Source organism: Danio rerio, chromosome 11, assembly GCF_052040795.2.
Source record: "Danio rerio strain M-AB ecotype USA chromosome 11, GRCz13ab, whole genome shotgun sequence".
Taxonomy (NCBI): Eukaryota; Metazoa; Chordata; class Actinopteri; order Cypriniformes; family Danionidae; genus Danio; species Danio rerio.
Genome location: NC_141031.1, coordinates 3707418 through 3723369, shown reverse-complemented (window position 1 = coordinate 3723369; position 15952 = coordinate 3707418). Strand labels below are relative to the sequence as shown.

Below are 15952 nucleotides of genomic sequence, written 5' to 3'. Positions count from 1 at the left end.
AATGTTTCAAAAATCACTACCTGGCCTAGACCCTCAATACAGTTCATACATGCTCACTGAATATAAACCAAACAAATCACTATGATTGAGTAAATAGAAATTCCAATTTGAGTTCACTCAAAGCAGGGTAAATACTCTTTCAGCATTTTAGAATTATTTTGAATCCTCTTGTTCATGTAAAGGATATTAAGCTGCCATTTATTCATAAAATGTGCTATATAAATAAACTTGCCTTGCCTATTGCAAAACCCTAAGCATCAAATCAATGACATTATTGGGAATTTAGGAACAAAGATCACTAACTCTCCACTCCCACTCAGATGTGTATTTGCACAAGCACAAAATATACACAAAGGTTCAGAGTCTTCACAAATCCTGAATGTGTTAAAGTGGATGGTGTGCCATGTCTTCAAGGTGGATTTTATGCGTGTTTTTGTACATCTCTTTTACTTCATGGTCATATGAGACGCTCTTCATTTCAAAGAGCAATGGACATTGGGTAGGTCTGCTTATTAGGTCTGCACTGATAATAAGTTTTGAATATTTTTAACAGATTAATGTGGTCAGTGCTCATTCAATGGTAATAAAAGGCCAAAAAAAGGGGTAAAATGTTTATTATTGGTACAGTAACGCATCCTTTTATACCCCATCAGCACGACGATACCACCATGACCAAACACTTAAAAGTACTGTAACTACTTTCCTAAAAATCTAATATACCATTAAATCATACAGCAGTGGTTCTCAACCAGGGGAATGAGGCCCATAGAAGTGCCTTAGCAAACTTACAAATGAGTCTGTAACCTCAAATTGTTTAACTGTATATATATATGTATTAAGTCTAATACCATGTCCTAACTACACACAACATGGCTACATGACATGCTTTAAAAGGCATCTTTTATGTTAAATGGAGTTTTTGTCCTAACCACCAGCAACATAGATTTTTTCTAAAATTTCTATTTTAAAAATGCTTGAAAACTTTAGCAAAGATTTTATTTCCACAATATGGCGACAGAACAGCAGCATATACAGTACTACTGGTGTCATGATTTTGCTAAGTATCATGCGATCCTGGATTAACAATTTTTGTTCGAAAATGTAACATATACCTCCAAACACAATCATAACTTGGAATGCACTGATCCCGATACTTAGATCAGATATCATATCAGTTGGATACAGCATATATTGGCTTGATGGGGTATCAGGCAGCTAGTACTAATCCAAATCCGATCTTGCGCATGCACTATGTTTTGTGTTTATAAGCAAACTAAGGTACTCTATTATAAGGCACTGGAAAGTTGTCATGTAGGCCAACTATATCCCAATTGTTCTAAAGCCATTCTTTATTTTAATGTGAAAAATAAATGAATATTCACATGGTTAAATTCATGTTCAGTTTAACGCTTCCCGTCGATATGCCTGTCAATCTTTCTTTTTTCATTCACAGTTCAAACTACGTTCTGCCTTTGTTTATGACAATACACAAAACTTTCTCCCGGACTATTTGTTTCTATTACTATTAGTGGAGAAATGCATTTAGTTTTAGTTTTGCATGAGTTTAGTTTTAAACAATGAACAATAAACAACTGAATGTTTATTAACAAACGTTAACAAAGATGAATAGGTACTGTAATAAATGCAATGTTCGTAATTGGGTAAACTAGCATCAACTAATATTGTACAATCTCCTCTTAAAGTGGTAAGTTAGCCTAAACAATTAATCTCAGAGATGAAATTTTAAATAATATTTCAAATTAATTCACTACTTTTATTTATATACATGTAAATTATATTTAATTAAGTTTTTAAAAAAAGATCAAATTAAAAAACAAGCAGTATAGTCAAAATACCAGAGCCAATATACTACAACAATAATAGCGAGACTTTCAGTTGAAAAGGTTGAGAACCACTGATGAACAGCATTGCAATTTTATTTTGAGAATTATAAACAAGTCAACTAATACACAGCATTAACTTTACTCTCTGTATAGTGAATGTGCAATCCCAAATAATTGATTTCCTAATTGCCTCCTTACAGAAGCGAAGTGTGAGCAGTGCTGAGGTGGGAACTTTTCATTGTCTTCATTGTCTATGAATGCAATTTTATTTGACTATTGTCTGTATGAATATGCAAATACATCAGCAGTCAATAGAGAAAAATCAAAGTTGTAAAGTCTTTTGCCATTTGACTCCAGTTGTGTGATTTGCGGAGCTGAGTATTGAAAAGGTTTCATTAAAAGCATCTGCTTAAATTAATAAGAAATAAAATATCTTTGTTGCAACAAGTTTAGATATCAGTTACCCAGCAATGCACAGAAGTTAAGTGACAGGAGCAACAAAATGTGGAAATTACCAAATACATCACTGCTTCATTTCCTGTTTGTTTTGATTTTCAGATAGAGGTGCAGAGTGTGAAGGTGGACTGCAAAGTCACATCACGTTTCGCCCACACAGTCATGACCACTAAAGCTCTCAATAAGGCCAACGTCTCACAGGAAGTGTTCTTTGAGGTGGAGTTACCCAAGACCTCCTTCATCACCAACTTCAGCATGTCAGTTCATTTCCCTCTGAATTCATTTGATAAATCAATACTCCATATATACTCCATTGATAAATCAATAAACCCATTACTGCACTGTAAAAATATCCGTCAATTAGTATATGTCCGCATTTTGTGATTCATGTTTATATTTTTGTAAATTTTGTCTTTGTTTTGGAATTGCATTATGGGACATTGATCTTTCTTCCAACAACCTGCTTCGAATGTTATCACTTAATGGGATGGGCGTTATCAGTGGTTATCAGATAGATATGGACCAGTAGGGGCCTTCTGTGCCTACTAGTAGCTCAGAAAGCTGTTATTATCCATCCACGTGGTTAAATCAACTATACTAACTAAGAAAACTCTAGATCCAGATCTGTTTTTACAAATCACTGTGACTGTTAAATTTAGGATAGGGGTAGACATTAATAAAATACAATTCATGGGAAATTGAATGAATAATATAAATATTTCTCATGGTTAATCCAACCCAGGCTCATTTTCAAAACGTAGTCTCGTGGACGTTTCTGGAGACCGCGAAATATGTAGCCGGAGGTACATATGGCTTTCTTTTTGTAAGCAAACGCTGAATTCCCATTCACACGGGGCTTCAGTGTCAACACTTGACAGAGGGCGTGTCTAAAGTTGGGGCTGACGCGATCGTCATAGACGCGTTAGCCAAAGAAATTAGTCAGCAATAGGCCACAGTCTGAGCTGGTTTATTTGCATACAAGCAATCGGATTGGCTGACGCTTCCATCGCCGCTAGAAAAGTTGAGAAACTTTTGCAGGGAGCATCACCCCTGTAATGGCGCGGACGGAAGTGAATGGGAAGCGTTGACGCTGACACCCCGTGTGAATGGGTTATGAGCCTGTGCTGGGTTAATCAGCTATACAAATTGAAAACACTTCAGATCCAGATGTGTTTTCTTACATTACTGTGATGATTGGGTTTAAGGTTGGGGTAGATGTTCAGAAAATACAATTTATAGGAAATTTTATAAATGATATAAATAATTCTTATTCTAATAATTCTATTAGAATTCTATTCTTATTCTAATAATTCTGATTCTAATAATTCTTAAACTTCCAGCCATCGCCGTATGTGATCTATAGCTGATTAACCATGTGGATAGATGATAACTAACTAGTAGGTGCAGAAGGCCCCTACTGGCCTATACCTATCAGCTAATAACCACTGATAATGCACATTCAATCGTGTGATAACATTCAAATCGGCTGGGAAAAAAAAGGTTTTTATGAACATTATTAATAGTTTGAAGTGATATATTGTCTGGGTTGGTGTTGTATATTGTGCAACAAAAATCTGCCATTGCATTTTCTGTTATTTTACAGACTTATTTCTCCATTTATTATTTCATCTACATTATATTGTTTTAAACTACTAAAACATCCATAAAAGTTCAACTGTAGAGTTTAAAATCAGAAGTCAACAGAGCAGATATCAAGCTCCCATAATGCAATTCACAACCGTAAATAAACAGGAAACACAAAATACGGAAACTGTTAATTAACAGATATATTTTACAGTGTGCAGCATGTTTTTTTTTTTTTTTTTTTATTTAGGGAGATTGATGGCAAGATGTACACTGGTGTGGTGAAGGAAAAAGAGAAGGCCCAGCAGCAGTATCAGAGGGCTGTTTCTTCAGGCCGGACTGCTGGTTTAGTCAAGTGGGAAGACAAAAACTAATAGCCAACACAACTTTTAGACTGCTTAATGCAAACTTGAAACTAACAAATTGATATTTTCCCAGGGCTTCGGGTAGAAAAATGGAAAAGTTTTCTGTTTCAGTGAACGTCGCAGCAAAGAGCAGTGTCACATTCATTCTGACCCATGAGGAACTTCTTCAGCGGAGGTTTAGCAAATATGAGCTCATGATCAGAGTCAAACCCAAACAGCTGGTCCAGCACTTTGAGGTTTATTATTAAACAACCACAGAAGATCTTAGAGCATGAAACTGAAGTCACATGTATATTTTTAAGAGTGAATTGCAAAAAGATTAAAAACTAATAATGTTTTTATTTTACATTTATACTTGTAAAAGATTTCAATTCTTTAAATGTAAAAGTAAACACTTTAATGTTACTTGCCAACTACCCACACATATAAACTCACCGGCCACTTTATTAGCTACACCTTACTAGTACCTGGTTGGTCCCCCTTTTTGCCTTCAGAATGCTATTTCAGTATAGCAGAATGCTATTTCAGGTGCAGCCAGATTTATTTTACTTCAAATGAATTATTTGATTTCATGATCAATAATTTTTATATCTATTTATTAATAATTCATAATAATAATAATAATAATAATAATAAACAAAAAAAAAGAGGAGTCCTGTCCTGTCATCCCCAGATAGTGGCAGATATCTACGAGCCTCAGGGAATTGCATTTGTGGATGCCTACGGTACATTCATCACCAATGAACTGCTGCCTCTAGTGGACAAAACTGTCACTGATAAGAAGGTAACTATTCAAAATTGTAAAGATGAATAGTATACAGGGTCATATATACAGGGTTTTTCCTGCCTCAAAATGAGGAGGTGGTGGTCCCAATCATGACATGTTTGCTACTTGAAACAAACACATTGGTCACACTTTATTTTAATGGTCAGTTTGCTAAATTTAAGACTGTTAGATTGTAGACTGTTAGGTTGGGGATTAGGGTTAGTGCAAGTTATAGTCAGTAAATGTCTGTTGAAGGACCAGTATCAACAGATATTAAGCAGACAGTCTGCTAATACTCAAATGGACCATCAAAATCAAGTGTTACAAACACATTTTGCAGTACTGTAATCTTATCAAGTAAGAAATTATCTTGTGACAGATTTAACAGAAGGCTAATATTAAAATGTAAGTAAATACATGACCAGTGATTGAGCATTATTGTGACTGCCTGCCTGATTTTTGTCAAAAGGCTAAGGTGATGCAAAATTTGAGGTGGTGGAGGTTATATGGAATAGTGAATAATAACATATCAGTATCTTCGTTGGATATAAGTAATGGTATTAATGATGATTATTTAACTTTTGTTCAGGCCCATGTGTCTTTCTCTCCAACACTGGATCAACAGAGGAAATGCACCGAGTGTGACGGCACACTTATTGATGGAGATTTCTTCATTACGTATGATGTCAATCGTCCTCATGACATCGGTGACATCCAGGTCAAATTTCATTAGGACATTAAAGCATGCATGAGAAGAAAAATACAATTTTTTTTGTGTCCTGTCCATATAAGTTATACTCTTATGTATTGAAACTTAAATCCAGACATTGTCATTAGTCCATCGACTTCAGTTTCCTTTTGGTATTTTTAAATAATAAAATGCATAAATAATGCATATTGGGTAGGCTAAATTAAATATATGCTGTAAAAGTTGGCGGTTCATTCCGCAGTGGTGACCCCAGATTAATAAAGGGACAAAGCCAAAAAGAAAACAAATGAATGAATGAATAAAATGTTGCATTTATTGACTAATAAAATGGCCAAAAAATGACTAACAGTAAATGATAAATCATGTTTACTGTCTGCAGATTGTGAACGGATACTTTGTGCATTTTTTTGCACCAGCCAATCTTCCACGCGTGCCAAAGATGGTTGTTTTTGTAATAGACAACAGTTACTCTATGGTGGGAAATAAAATGGCACAGGTGAGATGTGAAGTGTTAAATAATGGCAGAATACTGTTTTCAATAGATTGTCAATATTTTGAACATATATCTGCCTTTGTTGCTGGAATCAGACCAAAGAAGCTTTGGGGACCATTCTGGGTGAACTCCCCGAAGACGACTACTTTGCGATCATAGTCTTTTCCACCACTTTCGTTGTATGGCGGCCATATTTAAGCAAAGCAACTGAGGAAAATGTGAAAGAAGCCCAAGAATATGTCAAAACAATTGAAGTTATTGGTGGTAAGTATGAAAATGGAATATATATATAAAAAAGTTATTATTGACCAAATTATTAACATTATTAATTTGGTACAACACTTCTGTTTTCTCTCAAGAAGCTCACAGATCTAAAGCTTTTTCTATGTACACAAAGTGAAGTTTATTTATAAACTTATTTTAAGAGGATCACGTGCTTATGATTGCTTGCGGCGGGTTCCGCATTATCCAATTTATGATTTACCAATCAGACTATTCCTGAAGCTGCTATAAATACCCCAAGTTCCATATAACAGCCATCTTTATTTTGAAGAAGCCCCTTTCCACCCCTTTCCACCCACTTCTCCTAAATGGGTGGCACAGTGGCCCGTTGGTGAGCACTGTTGCCTCGCAGCAAGAACGTCACTGGTTCTAGTCAACGCTTCTGTGCGGAGTTTACACGTTCTCCCTGTGCTCACGTGGGTTTCTCCCAGGTTCCCCGGTTTCCTCCGACCGTCCTGAAACATGCAACTTAAGTTAATTGAATAATTAAAATCTTCACCATAGACATGCTCCTAATAAGTAGTTATCTCAAGAGCAATCTGTTCATTAGCTACTACAGCATGGGGAGTTGTCGAAATCTACCTGAGCTCAAACTCTCCTCTCGCCTTGCAAACAGGAGGAAAATAAAATTAATTCAGCACAATTATTTAGATGTGAGAAACTTTTGTTTTTGCCTCAGGTACAGAATTGCATGATGCAACTATACATGGTGTGGAAATGCTGTACGCAGCACAAAGGAATGGTACAGCGCCAAAGAATATGGTACTGATGATGATCTTGCTGACTGATGGACAACCAAACCAATGTATGTAACAATACCAACAACAATGTTTCTGTTATTTTCTATGACGTGTAGCTTTAATAAAGATACAAACTAACCCCAACACATCTTATACCCCCCCAAAAAAAAAAAAAATTCAAATTTTCAAGTTTAATTTAAACACAGCATTGTATCACTCAGTTATTTGCAGCATGCTTTTTGTAGTATGTTAGTCAGATAATTTGCAGAATGTTGTTTTATGTCTTGGAAATCATAGTTTGTACTCCTTTTTAGATCCAAGATCTCTTCCTGAGATCCAAGAGAGCATTCGCAAAGCCATCGATGGGAACATCACTCTGTTCGGTTTGGCCTTTGGTAACGATGCAGATTATGGATTTTTGGATACTTTAAGCAAGCAAAACAATGGCATTGTTCGCAGAATTTATGAGGACTCAGACGCTCCGCTTCAGCTGAAGGTAGCAATCTTCACAAATTACTGATTTCATGCAAATTCGGGTTATGATTTTAAGTTACATTTAGCTGGGTTTAAATAATAAATAATGATTAATGGATCAGTACCTTCATTGCATGTTGTTGAGATGTTAAACTTAATAGCTAGTATGATGACTTAAATTATTGCTAATATTGTAAACTATTTCATTAAAGGGATTTTATGAAGAAGTGTCAAGTCCTCTACTGTCAGAGGTGAATTTTCACTATCCGGACAACACAGTTAACTCATTGACAAGAAGTCATTTTAAACAGCTATTCAACGGCTCTGAGATCATGGTTGCTGGTCGACTTGATGACTTAAATGACATAAACAACTTCGACATTGAAGTTTCTGCACAAGGGGTGAGTAAACCATCTGTAGATCCTGTGAAAAAATACATAATTCCAGTACTGTCTGGAAAAAAAAAATAATAAAAATAAATAAAAATAAAAAAAAAAAATCGCAAATTATGGCCAAAATGTGGACATTGGTGGTTGGATTATTTGAGGTTTAATTTATACATTCCTGTACGTGTAAAAAAATGTAATTCTGATAACTGGTAAATGTAATGGTGTATGTAATTTTTGTGTATCAAGAAAAACTGAGTAGGGTTTGTTTGCTGAAGTTATGGAGACCCACATGTCAAAGCTATGTTGTCAGCAAGATACCGCTGTACCCATCAGTTATAACATCTACACCTACTCCACACCTAAACCCAACCATCATAGTTATTAACGTCTACACCTACCCCAACCCTAAACCCAACCTGCATAGGTATTAACGACTACACCTTCCCCAACCCTAAACCAAACAATCATCGTTATTAACATCTACACCTTCCCCAACCTTAAACCTTAAACCCAACCATCATAGTTTTAACATCTTAATCTTACTTTGTTTATTGTGCAACAGTTTGACAACAATTTTGAGATCAAAGGTCAGGCAAATGCACAAAAGTGGGATACAATCTTTCCTGATGACGCATATATCTTTGGGGACTTCACCGAGCGTCTCTGGGCATATCTGACCATCCAAGAGCTCTTGGAAAAAAAGTGAGTTTGAGAAAACGTGATTTTAGCATGCTAACCTAAAACTCTTATGGGTCAACACAATAGAACTTTCCAAAGTTAACTCCACATGAAAATATAGCATAGAATAATATTTTTTATATTTAATCCTCATTTATAATCATTTATCCAGACCATCTCAATTCAATTTAAATATTTAGCCATTATTTTCTGACAGAGACCAGGGAACACCAGAGGAGAAAGGCAATGCCACTGCTGATGCTTTGAGCCTTTCGTTAAAATACAACTTCGTTACACCTCTTACCTCCATGGTCGTTACTAAACCGGAAGATGAATTCAACAATGACACATTAATTGCTGACAAGTTGACTGAAGGTATGACTAAACCAGCAGAACGTTTGTGAATCTCTGAAGCCCATGCATATAAGAAATTCTCAATAAGTACATTTACATGGACACCATTAATCCAATTTTAAAATGATTAAGGCAATACCTGGATTATTAGTCTACCATGTAAACATTTTTAATGACCTTAATCTGACTAAAGTCATAATAAAACTAAACAGAAATGGAATTAAGACTACTTTAATAAGTACTTTTAACCAGTTTCATGGTACTCACTCTTTTTTCAACACTAATTCACAGAGGAACGTGGAAAACTTCAGAGATATGGTAAGTCAATGCATTAGCACATATTAATTCAAGTTACATATTTTAAAATTTGCTTTAAAGGACTTAGTCTAATTGTTACGTTTGATATTCCATAAGTTCTGGGTCCGAATGCACCAAACTGCAAATCACAAAACCAAATTAAAATGCACACAATTCCTTTATTTTGTGCCAACACAAATCGACTGAGTTAATTTAATTGTTTTATGTTAAATCTACTAAAGATTTGTAAAAACGATTAAGTTGTCCAAAAAAACCTTAATGGTGAAGCGTCGAGCGCAAGTGATTTACATGTTAAGTTTAAGTCGCAAAGACGCGAATAGACATCCTGCGGCACGAATGACGCGTGAATCTTTCAAGTTGGAAAATCTGAACTTCAGTGGACATTCGTGCCACGTTAACCAATCAGGAGCTTGTAAGGGCATGATTATGATGTAGCACCTGTTGTTGGTGTACTGGGGGGATATTCTCCTGCCAAAGTGGGACAACAGCTCATAAAACTGGGCTCGGCTCAGTCTGAAACATCGCTTAAAGCTTCCATCATCCAGATCCAGTTTCTGGAGGAGTTGATGAACTCACAGAGCTGGGTGCACCTCTGAAAGGATGTAGTGGACTCAGACACGGCTTTGAACAAATCTACGCTGTTTTTCAGCCTTCCTAAAGCACATAAAGCACAGCTACTCTCTCGATAAAATCCATGTCAGCCATTTAGCTACCAAGCTAGAGTCACCGGGCAGGCAGAAGCCCTGCCCATGACGTGAATCCGTGTCAACGATGAAGTAAATTTGACGCACGAATGAAGCGAGTAAACTAAAAAATGATCACGCGTCTAATTACGTGCGAAGAGTGCTATTTATTTGCGCATGCCGTGTCTGGTGCGAACACTGCATAAGAGTTGTGTTGTTTTAACTCATTTTAAATAAGTTTAAGCAAGCAGAAAAAGTCATTTTTCGAGTTTAATTTGCTAAGCTTCCATATTAGCCAGACCTGATAGCAAAGGATCTAACATTTAAGCTATCTCTTTTAGTCTTGTGATGAATAATATACAAACATCTTTTATGTAAAATATCCTGCTCAGGACAGTAACTGAGCAAGATCATACAAAATGCACCAATTCTGTGAGATATTATGAATAACTAAACTATTGGTGTCATAAATGGACACTGTACGAGCCTGAAAACTTGTAATTTATTACTATTTGTGACTTAAAGTTTGTCTTAAAGTTGTCTTAACATTTATTTAAACCTGGAAATTACATCAAAGCAAATTAAATATTCTTGTGCAATTGTTTTTGTATTTTATTTATTTAATTTTAGGTTTTGCAGGTTACTCAGCCATGCCAGTCAGCTCACATGCACCTACATATTATGGTATGTCATTGGCATTGCACTGCCTATTATGGGATGCTGGTAAATGTTCCTAAGGCGCATCAGCAATGTTTGTGTTTACAATTTGTCAAATGTAACAGTTGATGGAGATCCACATTTCATCATTGAGCTGCCAGATAAGAATGATGCTCTGTGCTTTAACATTGATGATGAACCTGGTACCATTTTCAACCTGGTTAGAGACCCACTTACAGGTCAGAACAACTTTTCAGCTTTAATATTTCAAATGGACTATACAATATATTAATAGATTTTTTTTTAAACTTTGCTATATGAAGCAATTTTATAGCAAAGGGCATAAATTCAGCTGCTGAAGACAAAGTTCATGAGTCCCGCTTTATATTAAAGGTGCTGTATGTAAGTTTTTGACTCTTTTAAAGCATAATAATACCATAATATGTTTGCGGATATTGAAGAAACATGCCAAGTGAACATTCTTGTTTATCTAAAAAACAATGGTGAAGTTAGATATTCTTGTGCTTTCCGTGCCGGGCCGTCTGTCTTTGTTTTGATCCTTTTAACTCGCCCAATGCCAGTTTAGCCAATTATATTTCAGCACCCCGGGTTGCCTTGGTAAAAAACGTGAAAGGCACCCACAACCGAAATGCAACCGAAAGTAGCAGACTCCGAAATGAGACGCAAATTCAGAGTTCCACATGAGGTGGTTATTAATTAATATTATGAATGTAAACATTAGGTGAGCAGGTTACATTGTAACCCCCTAACAACACGATATGTGATGAGATTTGCAGTGATAAGCAATTTGGCTGTTTGCACCAGACAAAATACGACAGAAATTTAAATACAGCCATTCAGAAGCACAGAATAGTGCACTCACTGCAGTCCAACAAAATGGTAAAGTACATAATTTAATTAATACATATTAAACCTCTTTAACATTATTAAAATGTACATGCTGAATCACTGATATGTGTTGGTCTGCACTGATTAACAGGTTTAAAGTTTAATTTCAAACAATTTATTTTCAAGATCCGAGGTGAAAAATCAGAAATATATTCCTTCTATCACGTGCCAATGCTTATTTAGAACACGATTTAAAATCACTTAAAATCAACCTTTAGGCTCGATAGTCATAAACACTCCTGTTGATGTTGTCAATCTGGCAACCTGTGCTTGCGTGTGTTTAAATTAGGAGTGCATAGCTAGTTAAACCACTGGGTGTCAAACCTACATACTGCACCTTTAAGGGTTTAAAAATAAGTCATAAGGAAGGCCATTTTGCATAAGCCTTTTCAACTAAACTACATTAATTTTAGTGAATGAGCACTGTCACATGCATACTCACCAAATAGGCAGGTGCTTTAACATAGGAGAACCACAATTAAATATGTATTTTGCTAAAATATTATTTTTTAGATAGTAAATGGGTGATGATTAAACCATTCAATCAATAAATTCACCTCTGATCCTTCTGCAGGATCATGCAAAAGTATATTAATACTGAAAAAAGTACCATTTCTAAATGTTTTAGGCCTTTCGTTTGGTTTCTTGATCCTCCACAGGTATTGTGGTCAATGGCCAAACCATTGGTGATAAGAAAGTCGTTCCAGGGAAAAAGGTAAACACCTATTTTGGGCGCTTTGGGATCATCCATGAGAAGTTTGATGTCAGAATGACTGTGAGCACAAAGGAAATCTCAGTGATCGAGAAAGGAAAACATGTAAAACTGTTCTGGGCTGAAGCTGCTACGGTTAAAGGGCCCAAGTAAGATTTGCACTTATTCATTTAAATCAGTATCAAGGTTTACATGGAAAACTTTTGCTTTTGATGCAACAAAATTTCTTTTGAAAACAGAGATGAGAGAGCAATCTCATTAGAATTTAAAGTGACAGTCACCAAAATGGCACAATTATGATCAAAGCCTAAAAAGGTCAGTTTCAAAGAGCTATGAAACATTATGGGCTCTATTTTAACGATCTAGACACAAAGTCTAAAGTGCACGGCACAAAAGCATTAAGAGCATGTCTGAATCCACTTTTGCTATTTTAAGGATAGAAAAATATGATGTGCGCCCTGGCTTGTGGATTTTACTTATTCTCTTAATGAGTTATAAGTGTGTTTTGAGCATAACATGCATTAAACCAATCTTTTATTAAACCAACCAGTATTTATTTTCCATTCCCTTTAAAAGTTAGTTGCATCACACCATGGCACATTTGTCTTTTACATGGGGAACTTTGTAAGTGTAAAAACTTAACGCTTCACTGGCGAAAAAACAGTTGAAGACCATCTGCAGCGCAAGGAAAAGGAACGAGCCTCCTCCATTTGGGCTCTTTACCTTCTCTTTACTTTTACTCCTTTACTTTGGTGGAGTAAGGAAATGCTGGAAACTCACTCCACTGAAGACATCCAACAGCCTACAAATTTAATTTCATTTGTTAAGCGCATTCGTTTTAAAACTATTTCTAGCAAAGCACCAACAATGTGCCTTAACAATACCTCCTTTTTAGACCAGCACACCCATATGTCCACAAAGTGGCGCAAATTTATTTGCCATTTAAACAACGTGGTGCAAAATGTGAATATTACAGTTGCACTGGTCTGAAAATAGCAACAAATCAAGTCAAAACGTCTTGTGCTGTATTGCGCCGGGTGTATGATAGGGCTCCATATCTATAGTATTTTAAGCTGAAACTGCACACTTGCACTCAGGAATCATCAAAAACCTATTTTACATTTTGTAAAAAGGTGCATAACAGGTCTCCTTTAAAACTGCATTTACACAAACTTGATTAATCCAAATGCCTCTTCCTAGACCAAAACAAAGCATCTGTATATAACTTCTGAATCAAAGATTGGTGGGATGACATATTTCATTTCTTCCCCAACAAAAAAAAAATTACTTTTATTACAATACAACAAACTGTCCATGTAAACACATTGTGATCTAAATGAAATGTGTAGCTTTTAAAAGAAGTTGTACAAAGACTCCGCTGTTCTTCTTTTTTCCAGCATGGATCTGCAGGTGAACAAAGATCGTAGTTTAACAGTGACTTTGAGAAATTCTGTCAAGTTTCTTATCATCCTGCACAAAGTCTGGGAGAGGCATCCGTATCATCAAGACTATCTTGGATTCTACACCTTGGACAGTCACCTCTTTTCAAGCAATGTCCATGGCCTGCTTGGTAAGCTAAAAAAAAAAAGTACAACAATACATGTAACGTATTACTTTATATACATTGTTATTTTAGTATCACTAATATTATCGTAATTTTAAATAGTTACATACAATAAAAAAAAATTTATATAATATTTTACTAGATATTTTTCAAGATACTCAGCTTAAAGTGCAATTTAAAGCCTTAACTAGGTTAATTTAGGCAGGTTAAGATAATTAGGCTAGTCATTGTATAATGATGGCTTGTTCTGCAGACAATTGAAAATAAATTTTGCTTAAGGGGACTAATAATATAGACCTTAAAATGTATTTTAAAAAATTTTATTCTAGCAGATATAAAACAAATAAAACTTATTATTTACTTATTATATTAAAAAATATTTTAGGAAATACTGTGGAAAATTCCTTGCTCCGTTCAACATCACTTGCGAAATATTTGAAAGAGAAAAATCACAGGAAGGTTTATAATTTTCATCTACTGTACATTAGATTAATAAGCACTTTTCTTCAGCCTAAAATTTTAACATTAACAATTTTTACATCATGCATACAACTAAGTATTCAAGTAATTTAGTGTTTATATTTAATCCTAAACCACTTATATAAAGAATTATACTGTAATCTTGTTTAAAAATTTAATATGCAAAAAATAGAGTAAATCTTGTTCAACTTCCTATCCGTTAATACTGTAAATCATTGAGCAGCACATACTCTTACTGCTCTCATGTGTTCACATTTCTTTAGGTCAGTTCTACCATGGACTGGAATTTAAAGTGGGTGAACCATTTCCAGGAAAGGATCCAAACAAAGTAGATGCCATCATGTCAGTGAAAGGACAAGAGCTTGTAGTTACCAGGTACATTTAAGAACCTACGATTCGCCTTTGCACTTAACATGAAGGATTTGATGTTACCATACTATTATTCTGTGTCAACAGGGGTTTCCAGAGAGATTTCAGACAGGATGTGAAAAATGGAGAACAAGTGCCCTGTTGGTTCATTCATAATAATGGCACTGGACTGCTTGATGGAGTTCTTACAGACTACATCGTCTCTGGTCTATTCAAGACAATTTAAGAACAAGTCATCTCCATCAACATAACCAGGCCATCCGCCTTTAAATGTAATTTTAAAACATCATTTATATTAGAAACAAGTATTATGAGATCGCAATTCTTCAACATACAGCAAAACAGAAATAATTGACAGTCTTAGTACTTGTTTTTAATACACATATATTTTCAATACACATACCAGCCAAGTTTCTTTACTCTCTCTTCTCTGAGAAAGACACTGTATGGTTTGTATTTCAATAAAAAAAAAGAAATGTGAAACAGCTTTGTGTTGTTACTATGCCAGTGGCACATGTTAATGCACCTGATGGGGAAAACAAACCTTTACAAAACTCTGAACCATTTGAAACATCAAAATGATATAAAGAAAATACTGAGAAATCAATCCTGAGCTTGGTTTTTAACAGCAGATGGCGATGTATGCTCTACAAACACATGTGCTCTGCTTGCATCAAACACTTACAAATACCACTAGAACCTAAATAAATTATTAAATAAGATGGGTAAAGTTTACAAATAAGTAAATAGCAAGAGTGCTCATAGTGAACTGTTTATTAATGAACTACATTAATCTTATGATAAAAAAACGAACTTACATGACTTGCCGAAAGCGCAAGAGCTCTTTCTCATGAGCATTTGCGTGTTTAGATATAGATTGTCTATATCTTTTAGATCATCCAATATTTATTTTTTCCTGTGCTAGTAGGACATATTTGATTAAATAATGCATCATTTGGATATTTAAACGTGCATGTCTTGTCTTAAATATGGCTAAATAACATAATTCAGCAACAAACGAAAACTGTGCACATAATAATCATAATATTGACATTAATTCCAACTAACACAAAATAGATTCTCGAGAATTGGACTCAGCTCAGTGTTTAGAGTGGTTTAGTGTCAA

The 15952-nt window shown here is 35.2% G+C and overlaps 1 protein-coding gene and 1 long non-coding RNA gene across 15 annotated transcripts in view; one reads left to right on the top strand and one right to left on the bottom strand.

Moving 5' to 3' along the window:
- LOC147834628 (uncharacterized) overlaps positions 1-15952 on the bottom strand; it is a 282404-nt gene that overhangs the window by 264803 nt on the left and 1649 nt on the right. For all 12 annotated transcript variants that reach the window (XR_015502279.1, XR_015502278.1, XR_015502280.1 and 9 more), the window contains exon 2: positions 13764-13817. This is a non-coding gene — a long non-coding RNA (uncharacterized LOC147834628). The remainder of the gene's footprint in view (positions 1-13763; positions 13818-15952) is intronic.
- On the top strand, positions 369-15311 carry itih3a.1 (inter-alpha-trypsin inhibitor heavy chain 3a, tandem duplicate 1). 3 transcript variants are annotated; one of them, NM_001020588.3, is given in 23 exon segments: positions 369-499; positions 654-686; positions 2045-2068; positions 2403-2557; positions 4135-4239; positions 4323-4485; positions 4923-5033; positions 5605-5733; positions 6104-6220; positions 6313-6481; positions 7179-7304; positions 7554-7735; positions 7926-8114; positions 8665-8804; positions 8998-9155; positions 9426-9452; positions 10766-10819; positions 10918-11031; positions 12361-12562; positions 13811-13983; positions 14721-14832; positions 14914-15066; positions 15114-15309. In NM_001020588.3, coding segments are annotated over 21 exon segments (2607 nt in total). In that variant the 5' UTR covers positions 369-499; positions 654-668; the 3' UTR covers positions 15053-15066; positions 15114-15309.